Raw genomic sequence first — 21648 nt, forward strand, 5'->3', positions numbered from 1 at the left:
ATGGAACTTTTGACATGGAGAAGGGACTCTTTTATGTTCTTACCTGGGTTCTTTTCAGATGCTCGAAGCACCGGGAAACCTGAACCTTGCTCTCATTCCTGTCACAACTATACAGACATGGGAATATAACCAAAGTACAACGCTGCTCAGAGCTCTCTTGGTGAGGCCCAAGGATTCCTGTTGTAGAGCGGGTCTCGATAAGTGGGATCAGCTTAGGTGTCCAACACTTGACAGATTGAACATAGTGAGCGAAACCAGGTTGGAAGCGGTGGAATAAAGAGGCACAGCGTACGCAATGAATCTCAAGGACATGAATGAATACGAGGACCTTACAGCGAAACCTTGTTGAGGGGAACAGAAATATCGATATCCTTCTGCTTATTTTCACCATCTTTACCTTACCCGCTAGAGCCGATAAAAAAGACTGTACAGAATCCACCCTGGCTCAAAGATTGACGCGGAAGTAGAATGTCGTCCGAATAAGATTCCCGGACCAAGATTTAACTTTCTGACGCGTGGAAGCAAAGAGAGGAGGCGAGGGAGGATACCTTGATTGGTCCTTTTCACCACAGCCGAGGCAACTTGCTACTGTAGGTCAGGGGTCGCTGATGAAAGCTTGCCGAGTTTTCTGCGTGCCTCCCACGTCATCATCACCACAAATATCTCCAGCGATTTGCAGTTTCTCGATGATTTCTCATCATCGCAGAATCTACTTCTGCCCTGATCTGAATTTTGCCGAAAGAGAAAACCGTGTTTTATTCGTGGATTTGTTGCGTTTTCCAATTACTAAGCATCTCCGAAGGGACTTTGGTGGCTTGGGGTTTCTCCGACGTCAAGCCTTATAATTCTGGCTGCTGAACAATCAACCAGCGACTCAGTCGTAGGAGCCGCTGCATTGACGATGGGCACGCCATCCATCCTGGACGCCAGGAGATGGCGCCAGAAGCATAGTGGGTAGGTACATATAGCTTCATCCCTCCACAGGTAGGTTAGCTTTTCTTCATACCATTTTCTCAATTGCAATTGTCCTCTCATTCATCTTACCAACTACCCCTCTACACCCCTACCCCTCCGCATATCTACCCACAGCACCATGTCGTCCTCCAACCTCTTCAAGCCTCTCAAACTAGGCAAGGTGGAGCTACAGAACCGCATTGTTCTCGCACCACTCACTCGATTCCGTGCAGACGCCGCCCATGTTCCCCTACCTTTCGTCCCCGAATACTACGCACAAAGAGGTTCCGTACCAGGCACACTCCTGATCACCGAAGCTACATTCATCGCTCCCAAAGCAGGCGGGTACGGAAACGCACCTGGCATCTATTCAGAAGAGCAGATCGCTTCATGGAAGAAAGTGACCGATGCCGTCCACGCAAGGGGCTCGTTCATCTACCTGCAACTCTGGGCCTTGGGTCGTGCAGCCGATCCCGGACAGCTGAAGAAGGAGTTGGGACAAGATGCCGAAGTCAAGAGCTCTGATAATGTTCCTTTTGAGGGCGGCGCTACACCCACGCCGTTGACGGAGGAGGAGATCAAGGAGTATATTGGGCTGTATGCTCAGGCGGCGAAGAACTCGATAGAGGCTGGCTTTGATGGCGTGGAGATTCATGGTGCAAATGGGTATCTGGTTGATCAGTTCACGCAAGATAATTCCAATAACAGGACGGATGCTTGGGGTGGAAGTGTGGAGAAGAGAGCCAGGTTTGGCATTGAGGTTGCGAAGGCTGTTGTTGAAGCTGTTGGTGCCGACAGGACTGGTATTCGTCTCAGTCCCTTCTCGACGTTCCAGGGCATGAAGATGAAGGATCCCAAGCCGCAATTCTCGTATCTAGCGCAGGAGCTGAAGAAGCTGAAGTTGGCGTATATCCACGTCGTTGAGTCGAGGATATCTGGAAACGCTGATGTGGAGACCACGGAGAAGATCGACTTCTTGCTTGATCTCTGGGACAATCAGAGCCCAGTCTTGATCGCTGGTGGTTTCAAGCAGGACTCTGCCAGAAGGGCTGCTGATGAGGAGTACAAAGACAAGAACGTGCTTGTCGTTTTCGGAAGATATTTCATTTCGAACCCGGATTTGGTGTTTAGAGTTGAGAAGGGGATTGATTTCACGCCGTATGATAGAGAGAAGTTCTACAACAAGGGTCAGAAAGAGGGGTATATTACTTGGCCGTTTAGCAAGGAATTTGAGGCGCAGGCGCCGAAGTTGTAGATGATGGAGAGAGAGAGAGAGACCTTTTAGAATAGACCGATAGACCGAATACCATAGAGAAATTCACTTGAGCTCATTGTTTGTAGCATTGCCCACGTTTCACTTTAGCTGCGTGTCTAAACTGCATTTCTAAGTAGTCGCTGCTTCATTATGCGACGTTGCAGTGTGGTTAAAATCTCGCGAGGCGTACTCGGCAACTTCGTCTCAAAACAACAACACCGCAACTGCGAATACTACAACCACAATGAACGGCGCAGAGGGGGGCATGAATCCTATGCCGTGGTCAGCAGGTACTCCTTTTGATAGCAGTGGTTCAGCTGCGGATAAAAGACGCGTTACTGAAATCATCGATCTCACTTTGAGCGACGAGGAGAATCCAATACACGACGACAGCTCCGAGGAAGACTCTGTTGATGACTGCGATGAGGTTATGCCTGACAGTCCTTCAATTGTAGCTCCAGTCTACAATGCTCCACCTATTGTTGATTTCCCACTCGACCCTATCCTTCCACGAAATCTCAAGTGGCCATTTATGTTGCAGATGATCAAATCCACAAGGAGACACCTCATTCCAAGACAATTTATCACGCCAGCTCAATTTGGTCGCCGTCTCGAAGTATTGAACCCTCAACACCGCTTTACCACTCCCCAATACAAAGCTGCGTGGGTCTACGCAGTCAATCATTGCAAAGATAAAGTGGACTTGTCTGCTACTTTTGCGGCCAACCAGGGGTTGGATCAGCACAGCTTCTTGCAATTGATCGACGATATTTTCAAGAGTATCGCCGCTAATGTAGGTACCAGCGAGAGTAGACATTTGAGCATTACTGATCATATCAGGATTACGGGGTCGATTTTGCTACCCGCGCTGAGGAGCTCGAAACTATCCGCTCTGAAATCCCCCACGCTACCGGTAAAGCACCGAAGAAGTTGCTTCGCGAAGAGAGAAAACTGACCAGTGTAAGTACTCTCGTCATAGAAAATTCATACATGTGGCGCAGACGTTGATATCCTTCAGTCCGCGATCAAAACACGACTGACCCCGAACGAGAGAAGATGTCTCAAGGTAGCTGCCGAGAGTCAGTTCAGAATCCTTGGTCGTAGGACTCAAAGTCAACATATATGCAGTATCGGGCGCGAAGCTGCAGAGAATAAGCACAATCATGGGGAAAGGGTCATGCAAACAGATGGTACTTGGGGTACAGCATTTAACACACAACTCTCCTTTCGGTACCGGAACATCGAGCCACACACACCAAACTGTTTTGTTCCGACACCAGAAATTTATATCCCAAATCAGGCCCTGGCGAATCAAGCTCCAGCTCCAGCACCTGCTCTCATCCCTGCCTCGTCGTGGTATTCTCCGTCCGAGCCTCAAGTACCTCCTCCTAACGGCAATACTGGACTCGAAAAGTCTGCTGCCTTCAAGCCCTTTAGGCCTTATACACCAACTCGCTTCTCTCGCGAAGACATACTACTCAGCAACCCAATATCAGAATCAACTCCAGGAAATCATGATTCCCACAGCTCTCGATCCGATCCCTACCGTCCACCACACGACGTTCCATACGCAAAATCCCGCTACGAGTCCTACCGTCCAGATCGGCAATACTCCTCCTCCAATATCTCTAACTGGAACTCTCTTCCTCGCTCTCCACGCTCACGTTCTCCTCCAAGTCTACCACACAGAGCAGACTCAGACCCGAGACAGAGACAGAGACAGGATCCTAGCAGGAAACAACGATACACCCAACCCAGCGCCTACGAATATTCCTCCCCTTCCTCACTTACACTCACATCTACACCAGCTTCATTACCTCCTCGACCTCATTATACCCAGACTCTACCACCAACTCTAGGTGCGAGGTATCAATCCAGCTCCTACTCGTCTCCTGATTCGGGGTTCTATGGCTAGAGAACTATGATAGGAAAGCTAGATGAAGGAGGTGTGAGATTGGGAAGTGGTGTTAGGAGTCGGTGGGAGGAGGGGAGGGATGGGGATGGGGGTGAGGGTGAGGATGGGGAGATGGAGATGGAGATTGGTGGGGATATTGACGGGAGTGGATATGGATATGGGAACGAGAGTGGGAATAGGGGAGCTTACAGTGGATACAGTGGATATGAGATGTTACCAGAGAGTAGGGATGAGCATGAGAAGTACTATTCTTGAGGTTGGGCGGTGCTGTGGCGTGTGTTAGGTAGATGGAGGTGGAAGTGGAGCTGCCCATGTTGTTGATTTTCGCGTTGATTTTCTTGCTTCTTGCTCTTGTGGAGCCTTGTAGGTCGAAATGGGAAGTAATGATGCGTTGCATTGCGTAGATGGCAGAATGGCTGCGTTGTACTTGGCTTAGGATGCATTGTTGTTTTTGCGATTAAGCGAGCGAGCGGGCTTCATACTTGGCTAGAGATACCCAGATTGAGCATTGCATAGAATGGATGAGCTATGAACCAGACGACCTATTCAACTCACAACGATGAGTAACGAAGAGATGAGAGATACGTTCGTTCTTCAATGAGTCTTCAATTTTACTTATATGATTTCTTCCTTCGTCATGCAACAATGTGCGTGTGATGTGATGGGTGAGAAAACTAGGGTATATGCAACACAACACAAGAATACAACGCCGCTATATCAACTACAGCCAGCCAGCCACTCACTCAAATCATATCACCTTCCATCTCATCGTATCTCAACTATGCCGGTCGCTCCCCTCCGCTCGGACTAAACACCATTCACACCATTGACTGCCCCAGGCCCCGTCCCAGCACCCGTACTCTCCAATCTCGCCACCAACTTTTTAACATTCGTCCACTCCTCATTCCTTGCGCTCTCCTTCCCCCCAAGATCAGGCCCAACCTCAAACACCGTAAGCGTCCCGTCAATACCGCCCGTAGCCAGACGTTTGCCTTCGACTTCTTCCCAGGAGACTTTATTCAGGCTTTTGGCCATCATGCTGCGTCCGGCTTTCCGGCTACTAGGCGATACTTTCGCGAGAGGGACTTCAGTATCGACGGTTATATCCCAGACTTCAAGATTTCCCGCTCCGTCGACGAGGGAAAAGACACCAGGTTTGACGGGCGACCAAGCAGCGTCGTAGACGACGTCTTCGCGTGTGAAATCCAGGATGGGCACGACGGATTGGCTTTCTCCTGTGATGCCAGTGGTGGATGTAGCAGCTGGGGCGCGGACTTTCCACAACTTGACGCTCCAGTCTAGAGAGGAGGAGAGGACCAGATCGCCGAGATCGACGGGTCCGCGAGCAGGGTGGAAGTCCAGGGACATGACGGGGCCGGCATGGCCTCTGTAGCTGACGCGCTGGTCGACGCCTGCTTTGGCGCCGGCGCGGTCGTACCGGTGGCAGGGGAAGATGGTGCCTTCTTCGGAGCCGACGAGGAAGTAGGTTGGGTCGGTCTGTGGGAAGGCCATGCAGGTTGGGGAGAGGTCTTCGGTTTTCATGGGGGGTGGAGTGGTGAGTGTGAGGAGTTCTTGGGGCTGCGCGAGCATGTCGACTGTCCAGCCACAGACGACGCCGTCGGTGGAGCAGGAGATGATGTTGTTTGCGTTTTGGGTGCCGACGATGTCGACGGAGTAGACGGGGTGGGTGTGGCCGGTGCCTGTGAGTGGTGTTTTTTGGACTGGGGCGGATTTCATTCGGGTGTCCCAGAGTAGGACTTGGCCGCTATAACAGCCTCCTATGATTAGATTTGGGTGGAAGGGAGAGAATTTGGCTGCTAGTACATCTGACTGCGCGTGGAAGACAAACTCTGGTCTGTCGTGGAGATGCATATTCCAGACTTGAACGAGTCCATCTGGGTCGTGAGGTGCCGAAGGGTTCTTCGTATATGCTGCCAGAACTAATTCGGGGAATTTGGGAGAGAAATTGATGTCGCTGATCATCCTCTTCTTGGACCATCGTTCATCGTAAAATTGTGCAACCTCTTTGACACGCCGCCGGCCTTTTCCTCTTGTGTTTCCATACTCATCGTCATCGTCTTCAACTCCATTCTGGCCACTCAGTGCATAATCTGCCAAGATATCATATTCCTGATCCAATGCCCTCTCAATAACCTTGCTGGATCTTTCCAAAAAGTCCATAAAATCCTCGGACGAGGTGACAGCATTAAGCTCTTCATTTGTGAGAGCTCTGGCGGGAAAGTTTGCTGTGCCATTTGTTGAGGTCTTGAGGGATCCATCCACAACCAAATCTCTGGTTGCCTTGAGCTCCTCTTCAATCTCCCTCCTCAAGTTCTCCCGAAGTTCATCTTCTCGATCTCGCTCTCTCCTACTCAGCCGCTTGCTAGGTGTAGATGTCGCTGCGGTGTCTCCTTCATCATTGTCCGAGTCTTCAAAGGCCTTTGGTTTAGACGTCTGGGTGCCCCATTCTTCCGAAGTTTGTACCCCCTTGCTATAGGAAAACACTTCCTTAACTGGTGATGGTGGGAACTCGTAGACTGTAGCCAGAGGAACGGTAGAAAGAGTTTGTGTAGAAATGGAGAGGGTTTGTGGTTGATTCTGTAGCTGACTGATAGATGGTTCTGAATTCTCGTTGCTGAGTTCCCCTGCGCTCAATACACTGTTTGGTCTACTGCCCTTTCCAGCCGGAGAGCCAGCACCGCCAGGTCCTGTTGATCCAGGCCGACTTTTATCCACTAATATTGAGGATATGTACTTTTCCAACTCTTCGCGATCCCCTGCCCGGTTTGGTATTGGTGCTGCTAACTAGAGATGGTCAGTAAGTCAACGAGGTAAACCAGAAGAGTTATGTACATCACTGGAACTGCCTATGCTTTGTCGACTCGACGATATCTCCCTTGTACGAAGTTCCCTCTGCCTCTTCAACTCTGCAAGCTTGGCCTTCTTTGCCAGAATCTCATCTCTGCGTTGTTGCATCATGTCCGGGGCAGATGCCCATCTCGGGGTAAGGCACTGTTTGGGCTCTTGTGCAGTCCGTAGATTGATTTCGTCTTAGATTGTTGAGGTATAGAAGACTTGGAGAATGAGAGAAGTCGAAATCGCAATATTCGGATCTGCAGAATGGTAGCAGAAATATTTGTCAAGTTCCCCTTTCTGCTTGCATTGTCGCGTCGTTAAGACCCCTTCAAGTGGTTTCGCGTGCCTTGCCATGCAATAATTTTGGGTCGCCGTAGTTCGCAATGGGTGCTGTGGTGTTCGCAAGATCCCGGGATGAGCTTGAGTCTTTCTCCGACCAGCCCAGTCCTAGTCCAACGACAAAAACATCTCAGCTTCGCCCTGTCCACAACAACACTCGGCGACTCTCCCAGCTGCGACAGCCTGTCAATTGATTCACCAGTGTCAGCTCCTTGCCCTCCTTCCGCTCGTTCGTCCTGTCATAGACCAGCTTCTCCGATGGCTTCCACCGGGGTAAACGTACGTTCAGAAATTTTGCGCCTGCCATCAACAATCCCAATGGCATCGAAATCTTCCGCGCTCTCTTTAAAATTTCCAGAGGAATTGGGCTGACCATTCTGCTGCTCCAGGTTCTCCGGTATTCGGCGTTAGGTGCTGGTATCTTCTATGGAATTTACCACCAGTCCAAGCTCTCTGCTGCATCGAAATTGGCAGCTATCAACAGAGAATATGAGCACAAGCAGAATTTGATCAACCAGGCGAAGGCAGAGTTCTCGAAGAAGAACGCACCTGCGACCGCGAAGACAGAGAGTGGAGGCAGTACGTTCTACCCCAGAAACCACCTTCTCGTCTCAGCATGCCCGAACGGGAAAGGGATAGCAATTGGTCTCCTCCTAGACAACGTGCTTGGAAGTCAACTTGCTATTCATGTATGCTGACGGTTTGAAACAGTTATCAGCGATCCCAACGACTCACGATTTGATCTGGAGGCATACTTGATACATCTTGATGCGAAGTCCTCGTAAGGAGACTGGGGATGGGTTATGGATGTAATGATGGGCTAGATAGAGAGATAGACGGACGGTATCAGCTGGTGGACCTCAACATGGACATCGGTTGAGGGCTTAGGAGGTGCAAAGTGATTCAAACAAAAGCTTAGAGGTCACTTGGCATACTTCTTGTACATTGTACTCATAGTGAAAGGAACAGTGGAGAATACTCGAACGAGCACATGATATTGATGATTGGAAGTGATGTTCAAGGTTGCCCTTCATGTTGGAGCTCGAAAAGTGCAGTTCATTTGGTGGATACGTATTTAATATAGCCCAGAAGCAACCTATCCCAAAAGCAACCCCATGGTGAATTGTTCTGTGTCGAGCCCGAACATTGACTTGTTACAACATGCTTGTCGTTATTCGAGCATATCAGTTGTATTTATTGGAGCTTTCAGCATTCATTTGAGTATTACCCGTCATCATTAAGAGAATGGGTAACTAAAGCATGCCTTGGCCATTTCAGGTTGTTAGCTACATTGAACTTACATTTCAAGTGCCAATCCATCAACACCGCACAGAAATTGACCTTCATTATTCCTCCGACATAAAACTCCAGCAGAACCCAATATCTTCAACCAACCACACTTCTTGCTTCATTTCCCCTCCAACAATAAAATAACCCATCTCGTGTCACGTGATACAACAGGAGCTTAGCTTCCAAGTTGATCCCTGCTCAGCCGCGTAGCTTCAGAGGAGCCAGATATGCGACAAGTCCAACATCATCGACAACATTTCTGTTCAACCACCAACCATGGCGGAAACAATTTCAGAGCCCTTCTTTAAGGGAAGCACAGGAAGGAGTTCAAGAGGACTTCTTCGATTGATAATTTTGTGCTTAATTGCAGCTGCGTACGTATCCCTAAACTGTCCAGGAAGTTAAACATCAACTGCTCCTCCGCTTCCGTCTAATTGATGGGATGATACCTGGCAGAAAGAAGTTATACTAATTGGCATACAGAGCTGTAGCGTCTAGATTGTTCTCCGTGATCCGCTTTGAGAGTATCATTCACGAATGTCAGTTGCGAATCTTCGAATGCCACATCTCCATGGGCACAGCACAGCAGCTCCAGGACTTATGCTAATTGACTTGCAGTCGATCCCTGGTTCAATTTCAGAGCGACCAAATACTTGGTACAACATGGCTTCTACGACTTTTGGGATTGGTTTGACGACCGGACGTGGCATCCATTGGGACGAGTTACTGGAGGAACACTATACCCGGGATTGATGGTGACCAGTGGTGCCATTTACCACGCGCTCCGAGCTCTCACGATTCCAGTCGATATCCGAAATATTTGTGTGCTGCTTGCACCTGGATTCTCCGGACTTACTGCTTTCGCAACATACCTCTTCACGAACGAGATGTCAACTTCTCCTTCCGCTGGCCTTCTCGCCGCTATCTTCATGGGAATTGCCCCAGGTTACATCTCGAGATCAGTTGCTGGCAGCTACGATAACGAGGCAATTGCTATTTTCCTTCTCGTATTCACGTTCTACCTCTGGATTAAGGCATTGAAGGTTGGCTCTGCATACTGGGGTGCCCTCTGTGCACTTTTCTACGGATACATGGTGTCAGCTTGGGGAGGATACGTCTTCATTACCAATTTGATTCCATTACACGTATTCGTGCTTGTATGCATGGGCCGATTCAGTCCAAGGTTGTACGTGAGCTACTGCTCCTGGTACGCTCTTGGCACGTTGGCAAGCATGCAAATTCCTTTTGTAGGCTTCTTGCCAATTCGCAGTAGTGAACATATGTCCGCTTTAGGTAAGGATAATCTGGCGAATTACTGAACTTTTGCTAACTATATCAGGTGTTTTCGGCCTTCTCCAATTAGTTGGATTTGTTGAGTTTGTCCGCTCTGGAGTGCCAAGCAAGCAGTTCGCAACCCTACTTAGAGGCTTCGTACTTGCAGTATTTGTTATTGCTTTCGGAGGTCTGGTTCTCTTGACAGTTGGTGGCGTTATTGCTCCATGGACTGGTCGTTTCTACTCTCTCTGGGATACCGGATACGCCAAGATTCACATTCCTATTATCGCCTCCGTGTCTGAGCATCAGCCAACCGCATGGCCTGCATTTTTCTTCGACTTGAATCTGCTCATCTGGCTCTTCCCAGCGGGTGTCTACCTCTGCTTTCAGAAGCTCGCCGATGAGCAGGTTTTCATTGTTGTATACTCCATCCTCGCCAGTTACTTCTCCGGTGTCATGGTTCGACTTATGCTCACACTCACACCAATCGTTTGTGTATCTGCTGCTCTTGCATTGTCCAGCCTCTTGGATACTTACTTGACAATTCGATCCCCAGAGGCACCTGTCGAAGGCGCTCCAGATGCAACCGCCAATGGAAAGTCTGCCAAGGGTGGCCTTCGCTCCATGCGTCAGCCACTTGTCGGCATCTACACCACGTTCTCCAAGGGAACTGTTGTTGGAGCTTTGACTTCATACCTCTTGATCTTCGTTATGCACTGCACCTGGGTCACTTCTAACGCATACTCTTCTCCATCAGTCGTGTTGGCAAGCAGAATGCCCGACGGAAGCCAACACATCATTGATGATTATAGAGAGGCATACCAATGGCTCCGCCAAAACACCGCCGAGGACGCCAAGATCATGTCATGGTGGGATTATGGTTACCAAATTGGTGGTATGGCTGATCGTCCAACTCTTGTTGACAACAACACCTGGAACAACACGCACATTGCGACCGTTGGAAAGGCCATGAGCTCTCGCGAAGAAGTCAGCTACCCTATCATGCGCCAACACGAGGTTGACTACGTTCTTGTCATCTTCGGAGGTCTTCTTGGCTACTCTGGAGATGATATCAACAAGTTCTTGTGGATGGTGAGAATTGCCGAGGGAATCTGGCCCGATGAGGTCAAGGAGCGTGACTTCTTCACCGATAGAGGAGAATACAGAGTCGATGATGGTGCTACTGAGACCATGAAGAACAGCTTGATGTAAGCGTTTTTCTCCTAACACCATGAATTTCAGCTAACAATTCGTACAGGTACAAGATGTCATACTACAATTACAATACCCTTTTCCCACCCGGACAAGCACAAGACCGTGTCCGTGGTGTTAAGCTCCCAGATGTTGGACCAACGTTGAACACTGTAGAGGAGGCATTCACCAGCGAGAACTGGATCGTCCGTATTTACAAGGTCAAAGACCTTGACAACGTCGGCAGAGATCATGCCTCAGTTGCGTCATTCGAGAGGGGGAATAAGAAGAAGAAGACGATCAAGAAGAGAGGTCCGAAAGTCTTGAGGGTTGAGTAAATTGGCATTGGAATGGGAAAAAAAATAAAGATATTTGCATGTATATGTACCATAAAACACTTTTCATTACTGGGCAGACATGCAGTCAGGGAACAAAAGTGTAGCGAGTCCTTGTAGAAATGTACTCGTAAATCTGGCCTGGCTTGCAAGTGAGTCAGTGACCCTGCGCTGTGATTCTTCTCACTTTCGATGTTTTGCTCAGAACCCGTCGATTTGTCTCCGTTGTTTGCTTTTCTGCGGTGCCTTTGATGATACCTTTTCACTAGTCTTAATCTTGTGCCTCTTGCTTGGACGTTGTTATATTGTAGCCAAATTGATTACGACGAAGCATGAAGTCTTCAGGCTCATTCTGATTTTACTCTTTTGCTTTAGAAGCGGATTCACATTGAGCAATATTTTCACTTTAGCCGATTGAGCGCTTCAGATGCGGATGGCTTTGCTTTTCATTATTTGTCACCAAAAGTGAGTGAGTCTATTCAACCCTTTGACTATTTGAGCGGATAATCACTCAACGGCAAGCCTTGCAATCTAGGTAGGGTTGAATTTTACTTTTCTATTATTGTATGCAGTCTTAGTGACTTTCCGAATGAAAGAATTCACTGGCTAGGCCCTTTGAAGCGACCATTTCTCCACCATAAGTTGGCTTCTCGATTGTGAGGGCTGACAAAAACCGCACATCCACCTCGGGACATTGTTGAAATGATACTTTTTACCTCAAACTGTCGAGCTGTTTCAACTCCAAAGCATGGAGAGAAGCCCTATTGGACTTTGCACGATGTTGACATTGTCTCAAAAATACGACCGTCGCCCTCCCTCTTGCGACTTCGGAGCAAGCCTGTGCTGGAGTATGGCATGGCAAGCATGTTTATGTTTCCTTGTTATGGGCACGAAGCACTTGGGATATTCTCCAGTCGAGTCATCATGGCAAGCTGAACTCTTTCTCCCTGCAATTCACGCGTCAGTAGCAGAAGTTCAGCTTCAACGGAATATATTGTTGGTGAAGTTTGTTTTGTTTGTGCCAAAAGCGGCAACGGCGAACTACTCAAAACTGTTCCGCCCACGTCATTTTCTTCCTGCAAAATCACCAAGCGTCGCTGCAAGATAATTATTATTCTCGACAAAAACAACTCGTTATATTCTTGTAGCGATAAATACTGGCCTAATTACAAGGAATTGTCGCCAATTGACCCGCTAATGCTCGGGGCGGCAAGATGCTCTCAATGTGAGTCTCGATCTAGTGTATCTGATTGGAACAACATGTGCAGCTTTGCTGATCTTTGAAACCAGCTTCAAGTCCAATCGACCTGCGAGCGACAGTGACAGCTCTAGTTCCTCCTCTTCCGAAGAGCGCATTATACCTCCCGGCACTCCTTACCTCACCAAGATCAACGGCAAGCTCGTTTGGGCGCGCAAGAAGACACCCAAGGTTGTGAATCCTATGAAAGATCTACTGGGAGAGGCATTTGGCAGTAGAACTGTCATCGTCCGCAAACGCTCCAGGTCTCTCGAGCGACCTGTCACGAAGGTGCTCATTGGCAACGTCCCGGTTGTGCAACAGCATCAGGTCTCCTACTCGGCTCCTCTTCCACAACAACCATTTCCGACTATGTCGCCACCAATGGCCTACTATCCTAAACAGCCTCCTCCTTTTATATGGCAGCCGACGCCACAGCCTGTACCGCAGCCTCCGCAGCTCCCACAGCTCTATATTCCCCATCAACCGCCTATGCCAGCCCCGCTGTTCGTCCAGCAAAGCCCGACGGAGAAAGAGAAGGAACAGCTCAAGATCTTTGATGCGCATTTCAATAACATGGTCAAGCCAAAGACGGCAAGGGTTACATCAGCTTCGAGCGAAGAGTCCCAAGATAAGTCGCAGAGTAAGCCACAGGAGCAGCCCCAGACAAATGCTGAGGAATCGACAACGAAGGTCAAGATCGCGATAACAAAGCATGTATGTGGCGATTGTGGACGATTGAGATCTCGAAAGTATCACCATGATCATCCTCTCAAGCCAGGAGAGGTACCCGAGGTGGCATTCTGCAGAAAGTGCCAAAAGGATGCTAGTTCTACGAGCGAATCTAGTGAAGCAGAAGATACACACAAGAGTAAGAAGAAAGAGAAGTCCAAGAAGAAGGTAAAGAAGAACAAAGCTCCACCCAAGGTAATAACACTGTTTTCGTTGCGGTAGCGCAGTTGCTGACGAGATGCAAAAGCCGGTCGAAAGCTCGGATGAGGACGACGAAGACGAGTCTTCCGATTCTCCAGCACCTAAACCACCCAAAACTCCCAAGCCTAATCAGCCCAAACCTGGTCATCCCAAGAATGTCAGTCGCTGTTTCTTATGCCCAAGTGACGAACTAGTATGCTGACATACGTAGCAGCCAGCAGGGAAGAAGTCAGTATCAGAAGACTACATTGTCGTGGAAGAGGAATTTTCGGACCACGAGAGACAGCCCAGAGGTAGATCTCACAGTCGAGCTTCCAGAGAGAATGATGCCTCTAGACGCCCTCTTTCTCCCATAAACAGCCAGCTTTCCGCGCCTCGATCAAGATCGCGATCGTATGTTAGACCCTCACCGCAGGATTATTCGAAGAATAGACCAAATCCAATCGAGATACATGAGGCATTCAGAGAAAAAGTCCGTCCACGGTCCCCGCATATCCAGTACAGATACGTTGAGGTTGTCCCGAGCCAAGTTAGCTTCGAAAGGAACGAGCCGTCATATCCGAGAAAGGCTCCTATCCATTTAGTGGACGATGTTGTCTACGAAAAGCCGGTGTCACCCAAAAAAGCCCAGTATGTGTACAGAAGTCGTGAAGGCGCTCCTTCGAGCAAGGCATATAGCGTGGAGGAGCCAGAGAGTGTCGCCAGAAGCTATCATGCAAGAGTCGACGACCTTGAGGGCGAAGGTTCGGTTCGGGGTCCACCTTCTTCACTCCATGACACTTTCGAGGTTCGTGAAGTATCGAGTCGAGGGCCACCAAGTAGAGAAAACAGCTTTGAGGTTCCTGATGCAGCGAGTTCCATGCGTTCAAGCGATGCACGACGACGTCGGAAACGAGAACGAGCTACCCCTGGGGCACCAGACTTTGGCCCAAGGGAGCAACCACACGTCATTCATCCTGAAAGCGATGATGAGCTTGTTGTTGTCAAGGAGACTTTCGAATATAGGAAAAAGAAGCAGGCTAGTGAGGACGAGCGCCGAAGACAAGAATACATCGATCGAGCAACATTGAGTCCCCGCAAGAGCTACCAATTCTCTGCTGACGAGGCAGCTAGATACTATTACGATGATTGGTCGCGAGCTAAGCCAGGCTTTTCCCTGCCGTCACTTGTAGGAAAGCCATATCAACCATACCAGCCCGCCAAGGCAAAGAAAGGATATCGTAGAGACAGACACCCAGAGTCAGAGGTGACTGAATCGGAAGCCAGTTATGACTATGGCATGTCAGGTATGCATCCAAGCTCTGTTATGTTTCGGCAACATGCTAACATACCACAGATCAGCATTATCCTCCACGAGTCCCAAGTCCTCCTTCTCCCATCTACCAATCCAAGGTCAACGACTGGTCAGGCTTGAAGCATACTGACTGGGGAGATGAGCCTCTATATCCCGTGAGTTCTGGATCTGAGCATGCTGGTCGAAGGGGCAAGGTAGTTCACATGCCTCCCATTGAAGCTCCTCGCTGTCGTCAAAACAATTCCAGTGCTCGACCCACATCTGCACGAGGTGCACCAGATGGCGGATCAGAGAGAGCTTTGATAGTATCGCCAAGACATTCGGGGGAAAGAAGTCGTGATTCTATTTATGAATACACAGGATCGGATCTTACTGAGAGACAGCATAGGGATAGGTGGGACGAATTTTCCGCTTCGAACATAACAGAGTTGGAAAGACTGGCTGAGGTAGAGGCTAGGCATGTCACTTTCAAAGACACTCCTTCTTTGCGATCCTTGCATGACAATTGGGGCACGTCGGAAGGGAATAGTCAGCGGTCGAGAAGCGAATATGATACACGAAGCGGAGGAGGCGGATGGGAAAATGGTGGTGAGAATCGGGGAGGGCCCGGAGGGCTTGGTGATGTAACAGATGGATGAGAGAAAGGAGGGCAGGGTAGATAAGGTATGATCTGAGCATAAGTAGTACTTTTGCAGTGGCAGAATAATGCTGGGACGTAAATTGAGTTTGCTTGTCAGATTACAGCGTATACTCATTGACAGGTAGTTTATGGTAATGAAACACCATCTCCTCACAAGCCCCAGCTCGAACGGCAATTTCTGAGATCAGTAAATCTCGTGACCCCATAGGTTGGTGTATCCTCATGTTCTCTCTCATTGGCTGACATTGCAGAGGCTGACCGCAAGCATGCTGCTCGGTGTTACTGCCCTGGCTTTCAACCTCATCAACCACTTCTACCCGGAGGCGACCACCTATCAACAACGCAACACCTGCAGGGCTCTCAGCCAACACTGTAACATGTCAATTCCCGCCCAAGGATCAGTCTATTCTCCTCTCGACCACTCAACATCACAAATCCGCCTCATCATTTTACAGCCTTGCCTCGACCCACATGACGACGAGATTCGCTGTTCTCTCAGCCTCGCAGATCTTGAAGATGAAAATTGTGTTTATGAAGCGCTGTCTTATGAGTGGGGTCCCCGAACGGATACTCCTTTACACATCTGGCTTGATGACCGCAGATTTGCTGTGAGGCCAAACCTGTGGTCTGCGCTGTGGCACTTGAGGGAAGGCGAAAAGAATGGGGTGAATGGGCGAGCTAGGGTTCTTTGGATTGATGCGCTGTGTATTGATCAGGAAAATGAGAGGGAGCGTAATCATCAGGTACTTGGCTCTGCTCATACTCCGAATGTATCATGTGACTCTTGGTAATTAACTTGTCATAGGTTCGCCAGATGGGAACAATCTACGAGCACGCCACTCGAGTTGTTGCATGGACAGGACCTGCAACACAAGGTCAAAAGTATCTCATTGCAACAAGCTTACATCTCAAATTTGACGTACAGAAGGCATTTGAATTTGTTGAACAACTTTATGGTACAGTGGCGACAAGAAATTGGTATGACGATGAACAAGCTACCTGGGGCATTAATCGTCTGTCTTATCGCGACATCGAGCCACAAGATACCAGGCATGCTATTTCCAACAATGATCATCGTTGGGGGCTGCTGTTTCAAGTCCTTCAGATGCCTTACTGGAGGCGGCTGTGGATCACACAAGAACTCGTTCTTGCAAAAGATGTCATTATACAGTTTGGGACCTCCTCACTATCATTCGTTGCCTTAGAGCACGTACTTGGACAGAGTCTCCGATGGGACATGAGCCTCAGATGGGGTGCCAGGAGAGCCGCCTATATCAGCAGTGAAGTCAGAGCCTTTCTCAACAACTCGCCCGCCGCGATTTCACTCGGCAGTACTACCGCCTTCAAAATCGCTCAGCAACGATTCGAAAGAAGGGACAGTATCCTCCAGGCGAATACGATCTTGAATCTATGCTTTATATACCGTCAAGCTCTGTGCATAGATCTGAAGGACAAGATATTTGCACTTCTGGGAATGAGCCAACCATGCTGCCAGAAAGCAGTTCCTGTCGACTACGGCGCGTTGCCAATGCAGATATGTTACTCTGTCATGACACACCAGCTTCGAGATCATCACAGTCATTTTCTGAAATTCACGGACAGTAGTCCTGATGGGAAGGCGGAACTCTTCAACATCGTGAAAGCGGTCTTCGATCTTTTCGAGGATTCTTCTGCAACACCGCGCTTCCTTCTTGATAATGCATTTACGGATTCATGTGCTAAGGGGACAGTGGCGAGGTTGGTTGGTAGGAAAGTCGGCAGGATATCTCTTCCACTCGACGGAAAGATAAAAGTCGAGAAGGTGTTCAGTATCATTCAAAGTACGAATAGCGGGACATGTCCCGAAGAATGCTCAGAGCTTCAGAAGGGAGACTCCGTTTTCGCTCTCAACTCTCACGATATCCTAATACTACGCTCATCGGATCGGTCGAAGGAACTCCAGTTGATCGGATCCGGCACATTAAGGAAATCGTTACCATTGTACGACGCCAGCGGGAGGATGCCTGATCTTGATTTCTTGTTTATGGATGTTGAGTCGCTGCGGATGTTGTGTCGGGTTTCTCCTACGGGTGCGAAATACTTACTGGTTGGAGAGACCTGCTACGGGTGTTTGGACTGTTCGAAGAGTCGGTTCAGATTTGACCTGTGAGAGGAACACTATCGAAGATATGATAATCTAGAGAACCTAACCCATGAGTGTGTTTCGAGAGTTATCTCAAATCATCAATTATTCCGATTAAACTAATTTTGTTCGCTTGCTAACTCTTCAGGACATCTGGAACCTATCAGATATTGAAGTTTGCGCCGTCAGTAGAGATTAGGAGAGCACAAAAAGTAAACGGAAGTCTCCAGAGTCTTCGTCAGACAGGAGTACTTTGATTTATACAAGTCTATACCTACATGCCTGATACTGATAAAGGACCCTCGGGTGGTGATTCCTATGCCGATTGAGTTACACGTTCATCAAAGCTCAAAATCTATTTCAGTACGAAGCTGGACCGCTGTTTTTGACCGAAAGTTGGGACTATTTGTTTCCTGACCACCCCTGAGTTGGTGTGGTGGTCATTGTGAATGTTGAAGGCAGCGCATCTGTAAGCGAAGACCAACTAAAAGTGCCCTGAAATTGTGTGCTGTAAACATCGGAAGTCGCCTACAAAAAGCAGTGGTTAGCGCGCGCCAGGCAGGTGAGCTAGCGCGCGGCAGCATGTGCGATTCCTCTTCCTCACAACGCTCCTCAAGCCCAACCAATCATAATGCAAAGCCTATTATAGAACTGGTGTTTTCAGTCTATCAATAGTCGCGTTTGCGATTTTGCTACTCTCTACGGATTGTTGTGATTTCAGTTTCTTTGCATGGTTTCACGTTTGTAGTTTGCATACCACCATCTTTCCAATTACTTGTCAATCTTTGCTACTTATATCTTGTGATCAGAAGAAGGACTGAGTTAGACTCTTGATTCTAACGTTATTTTGTTTGGAATTCTCTTCCTGTCGCTCAATCTCGAGATCAAAATGTCGGCTCGGCAGGACTCTGACAACCTGGCCTGGGATCGGAGTGATGAGCTCTGGGAAGAGGCAACGAAACAAGTTCGACTGTCGTCTGCATGCCAGAAAATCGAACATTTTGCTGCGAAGTTGTTCGGAAAGACCGCGATTTTCATTTCTCCAATGCTTATTGGTGGATTCAACGTGCTTTATCCCATTCAAATAGAAGGCCTCACTGAAAAGGTCCTCGTACGAATACCCTGCCCTAGCCAGGTGCTATTTCCGGAAGAGAAATCAATTGCAGAAGCCGCCACAGCAGCATACATCAGTCAACATACTCGTATTCCTGCTCCAAAGCTCTTCTACAGCGGAGTTGATTCGGACATCGGGCCATATATGATCATCCAAGATCTGGGCACCCGCCGTTGTATGGGACAGCCTTTGGAAACACCCCGAACTGATCCCAATGATACACCTGTCCTGAACCCACACCTATCAGACGTCAAGCTTCAAAGCCTGTATGTCAAAATGGCACGATGCGTATTGCAACTTGCCCAGCCGACATTTTCCCGCATTGGAGCGCTCAGCGAGACAAGCCCCGGTTCGTTCGATGCCACTGGAAGACCTATCACCATAAATATGAGCAATATGGCACAATTGTCTAATGTTCCAACATCAATCTTCCCTCCCGAAGGAACCACGTATCAGACTGCTGACTCGTGGTACGCGGCATTGGCCGAAATGCAAATAGTCACGCTCATCTTCCAACATAACGATATGGTCTCTTCGGAAGATGACTGTAGGAACAAATACGTCGCCCGCCAGCTTTTCCGGAAATTGGCGAGGAAAGGTCAGCTAGCGAATTTCGCCTTTGTTGAAGATGACTGGTCAGCACAGGCAAAATCCCAAATGATGCCCACGACATTGAAAGCTCCAGATGGCTCAGGTTCGTTTCGTCTGTGGTCCGATGATTTCAGGCCTGCCAATGTAATGGTTGATGAAAATGACGAGATCCTTGGGGCTATCGACTGGGAGTTTGCTTACGTTGGGCCGACACAATTCGTTCTGGATCCACCATGGTGGCTGCTGCTTGATGTACCCGAAATGTGGGAGAAAGGAATCGAAGATTGGACGAGCCAATATGACAAACGGTTGAAAACGTGGCTTTTGGCAATGCAAAAAGTAGAGGAAGAATTGGAGAAAGAAGTGACCAAAAACAATGTACGGCTCTCTGAATATATGCGCTCCAGCTGGGAGACGGGTCGCTTTTGGCTCAATTATGCTGCTAAGAGGAGCTGGGCATTTGATACCATATATTGGAAGTACTTGGACGAAAGATTCTTCGGAGTGAGGGACGACGATATCTCAACGGAACAGCTATGGAAATCAAGAGTGCATCTTCTCAGTGAAGAGGAACATGATGCGATGGAACCGTTTGTACAGGTGAAGATGAAAGAGTCAGAGGAGCGGATTCTGGTGGAATGGGATGCTGAAGAAGCGAGGAAGCGTTTGTCAGATTTATTATTTGATTGATTGCTGGTTAGTGGACATAGAGCTCAATATTAGCAGTATCGTGCCAAATTCCTGGCCTGGAATTGCTGCAAGCGGCGTCTGCTGATGCAAGACCACCAATTCTCCTCGCGTCCAGAGCAATTAAGTCTGATAGCGCTCTTCTTAACAGGGCATCCACAACCAAGGGGTTCCAACCACTGCGTTACCACCACTTTGTATGATAGCCACACATGTAGATTAGAAGAACCAGGACTTTGACACTCCGTTCTCTCATCTTGCCTCGGAACACTCTTTTCCATCGCCCATTTCGACTTCTGTCTTCTCGTCAAACAATGGCTCGAAAACCTCTGCCCCGCCATTTTCTCTCAGGTCACTACCTTGATTCCTATCTTCAATTCCTTTGCGCCAGCACATCTTGATCCTTTCCCACAATTTGTACTGCTCGGCAAGTGAAGCCATAGAAAGGAACATCATGAGTTCAGCCCAGAGTCCAAGTTGTATCCATGCAGTTGAAGCCCAGTCTGCCTGACCGCGCTTATAGTGATTGATAATACACTGGATAAAATAGGGTCCGATGGTGGTTTTCGGACTCAGGACAGTATAATGGACTAGTATTTGTGCCAATGAGCGCTTTCGAGGTGTTTCGGACATTGGTTCGTTGTTTTCTGGGTCGAAGTTCATTGCGAATGAAGTGAACGCCGATATTGCCGGCTGTTGTGTGTGTTCGTATTTGGAGGACTGGCCTGATATTTAGAGAAGTATTTCTTTGTCAGTGTGCATTTATGAAACTAGCAGAGTGAAAGTTTTGTAGTAATATATATGAATGTGCGGACGCTAGTTTTAGCTCTCCAAGTTTGAAGATCAAATTCAGAACATGACAAACATGGTGAGCACTACCATCAATATCTACGACAGAATTATCATCCATTTTCTCGTGGAGCTACTTCTTTTTGTCCAATTCTTGGGGTTCAGAGACGCGCTGAAGTGCGAGGACAGGGTTCCAACTTTGGGTGCGTCACAATAGGTAGGCTGTAAAAGCCGCCATCATTCTGATGGTGCCTGCTTTCTCAGGGGCTTAGAAAATTACGACTAGCTCGGAGTGCTAGGTAAGCACATTTCCACCGCACAAAAAAAAGACTGATTTTATGGTCCGACATGCCGCTTTGAAGCCAAATGGCAAGCTATTTTGCACGACTATATGGACCCAACCTGCAACTTTTGTGTAGATTATTGAAATCTCTCAAGGACTTTTAGCACTTTACCCCGTTTATCTGCCACTTTCATCTATCTCGATAATCACGCCGCATTGGACAAGATGCGCTCTATGTGCCCATATCTGATACTTGCGACAATAGTCTTCTTGATATGTCTCATACCTGTCATGTTCGTCTATACATTGAATCCCGGCGGACTACATGGCCTGATAAGAAATTATGTCATCGCCGTTGCTGTCTTTGGAACGATATTCATGTTATTTTAAACCTGTTTCGCACGAGACACCCACGAGAAAAATACACGAAATTATGCCAAATCCAGCAAAAGAATCGAGACAAGGCTCGAAACTGCTCAAACATTACTACATGAACATCACACTTTACAAGGCATGGCAAGGGACAAGACTATATGTAAATTCCTGAG

The 21648-nt window shown here is 48.4% G+C and overlaps 9 protein-coding genes across 9 annotated transcripts; 7 read left to right on the forward strand and 2 right to left on the reverse strand.

The window, feature by feature from the left end:
- Positions 1 to 1008: 1008 nt before the first annotated feature.
- On the forward strand, positions 1009 to 2282 carry FGAOX3 (Chanoclavine-I aldehyde reductase fgaOx3). The gene has a single exon (XM_058498744.1). It carries the CDS (start codon positions 1094 to 1096, stop codon positions 2207 to 2209), a length of 1116 nt encoding a protein of 371 aa, XP_058351009.1. The 5' UTR covers positions 1009 to 1093; the 3' UTR covers positions 2210 to 2282.
- A 161-nt stretch (positions 2283 to 2443) lies between these two features.
- ONS95_005341 (uncharacterized protein) lies at positions 2444 to 4183 on the forward strand. Its single transcript, XM_058498745.1, has 3 exons — positions 2444 to 3002; positions 3050 to 3169; positions 3228 to 4183. The coding sequence occupies exons 1-3, from the start codon at positions 2454 to 2456 to the stop codon at positions 4122 to 4124; spliced, it is 1566 nt and encodes a 521-aa protein (XP_058351010.1). The 5' UTR covers positions 2444 to 2453; the 3' UTR covers positions 4125 to 4183.
- A 57-nt stretch (positions 4184 to 4240) lies between these two features.
- Positions 4241 to 7412, reverse strand: ONS95_005342 (uncharacterized protein). The gene is made up of 2 exons (XM_058498746.1): positions 6978 to 7412; positions 4241 to 6929 (listed from the first exon to the last, which is right to left on the reverse strand). The coding sequence occupies exons 1-2, from the start codon at positions 7101 to 7103 to the stop codon at positions 4932 to 4934; spliced, it is 2124 nt and encodes a 707-aa protein (XP_058351011.1). The 5' UTR covers positions 7104 to 7412; the 3' UTR covers positions 4241 to 4931.
- Positions 7413 to 7577: 165 nt separating this feature from the next.
- On the forward strand, positions 7578 to 8104 carry ONS95_005343 (uncharacterized protein; the record flags this gene model as incomplete). The annotated part of the gene is made up of 3 exons (XM_058498747.1): positions 7578 to 7598; positions 7709 to 7898; positions 8031 to 8104. The coding sequence occupies 3 exons, from the start codon at positions 7578 to 7580 to the stop codon at positions 8102 to 8104; spliced, it is 285 nt and encodes a 94-aa protein (XP_058351012.1).
- A 781-nt stretch (positions 8105 to 8885) lies between these two features.
- Positions 8886 to 11413, forward strand: STT3 (oligosaccharyl transferase stt3 subunit; the record flags this gene model as incomplete). The annotated part of the gene is made up of 5 exons (XM_058498748.1): positions 8886 to 8983; positions 9093 to 9148; positions 9228 to 9902; positions 9949 to 11092; positions 11143 to 11413. 5 exons carry the CDS (start codon positions 8886 to 8888, stop codon positions 11411 to 11413), a joined length of 2244 nt encoding a protein of 747 aa, XP_058351013.1.
- Positions 11414 to 12624: 1211 nt separating this feature from the next.
- ONS95_005345 (uncharacterized protein) lies at positions 12625 to 15512 on the forward strand (the record flags this gene model as incomplete). Its single annotated transcript, XM_058498749.1, has 5 exons — positions 12625 to 12635; positions 12701 to 13574; positions 13627 to 13737; positions 13795 to 14866; positions 14917 to 15512. 5 exons carry the CDS (start codon positions 12625 to 12627, stop codon positions 15510 to 15512), a joined length of 2664 nt encoding a protein of 887 aa, XP_058351014.1.
- A 268-nt stretch (positions 15513 to 15780) lies between these two features.
- On the forward strand, positions 15781 to 17663 carry ONS95_005346 (uncharacterized protein; the record flags this gene model as incomplete). The annotated part of the gene is made up of 2 exons (XM_058498750.1): positions 15781 to 16257; positions 16320 to 17663. 2 exons carry the CDS (start codon positions 15781 to 15783, stop codon positions 17661 to 17663), a joined length of 1821 nt encoding a protein of 606 aa, XP_058351015.1.
- A 586-nt stretch (positions 17664 to 18249) lies between these two features.
- On the forward strand, positions 18250 to 20238 carry ONS95_005347 (uncharacterized protein). The gene has a single exon (XM_058498751.1). The coding sequence runs from the start codon at positions 18526 to 18528 to the stop codon at positions 20029 to 20031; it is 1506 nt and encodes a 501-aa protein (XP_058351016.1). The 5' UTR covers positions 18250 to 18525; the 3' UTR covers positions 20032 to 20238.
- A 42-nt stretch (positions 20239 to 20280) lies between these two features.
- On the reverse strand, positions 20281 to 20691 carry ONS95_005348 (uncharacterized protein; the record flags this gene model as incomplete). The annotated part of the gene is made up of 1 exon (XM_058498752.1): positions 20281 to 20691. The coding sequence occupies one exon, from the start codon at positions 20689 to 20691 to the stop codon at positions 20281 to 20283; it is 411 nt and encodes a 136-aa protein (XP_058351017.1).
- Between the last annotated feature and the right edge of the window lie 957 nt (positions 20692 to 21648).

Source organism: Cadophora gregata (assembly GCF_030347475.1).
Source record: "Cadophora gregata isolate MNR1 chromosome Unknown scaffold_16, whole genome shotgun sequence".
NCBI classification, from domain to species: domain Eukaryota; kingdom Fungi; phylum Ascomycota; class Leotiomycetes; order Helotiales; family Ploettnerulaceae; genus Cadophora; species Cadophora gregata.

Bases quoted from the DNA above. Each gene is read 5' to 3' on its own strand.
- FGAOX3 (XM_058498744.1), top strand. From the start codon at position 1,094: ATGTCGTCCTCCAACCTCTTCAAGCCTCTCAAACTAGGCAAGGTGGAG.
- ONS95_005342 (XM_058498746.1), bottom strand. From the start codon at position 7,103: ATGATGCAACAACGCAGAGATGAGATTCTGGCAAAGAAGGCCAAGCTT. The intron at 6,930-6,977 runs GTACATAACTCT...GACCATCTCTAG, and splicing joins GCATAGGCAGTTCCAGTGAT to TTAGCAGCACCAATACCAAA.
- ONS95_005347 (XM_058498751.1), top strand. From the start codon at position 18,526: ATGTCGGCTCGGCAGGACTCTGACAACCTGGCCTGGGATCGGAGTGAT.
- ONS95_005341 (XM_058498745.1), top strand. From the start codon at position 2,454: ATGAACGGCGCAGAGGGGGGCATGAATCCTATGCCGTGGTCAGCAGGT. The intron at 3,003-3,049 runs GTAGGTACCAGC...TGATCATATCAG, and splicing joins TCAAGAGTATCGCCGCTAAT to GATTACGGGGTCGATTTTGC. The intron at 3,170-3,227 runs GTAAGTACTCTC...GATATCCTTCAG, and splicing joins AAGAGAGAAAACTGACCAGT to TCCGCGATCAAAACACGACT.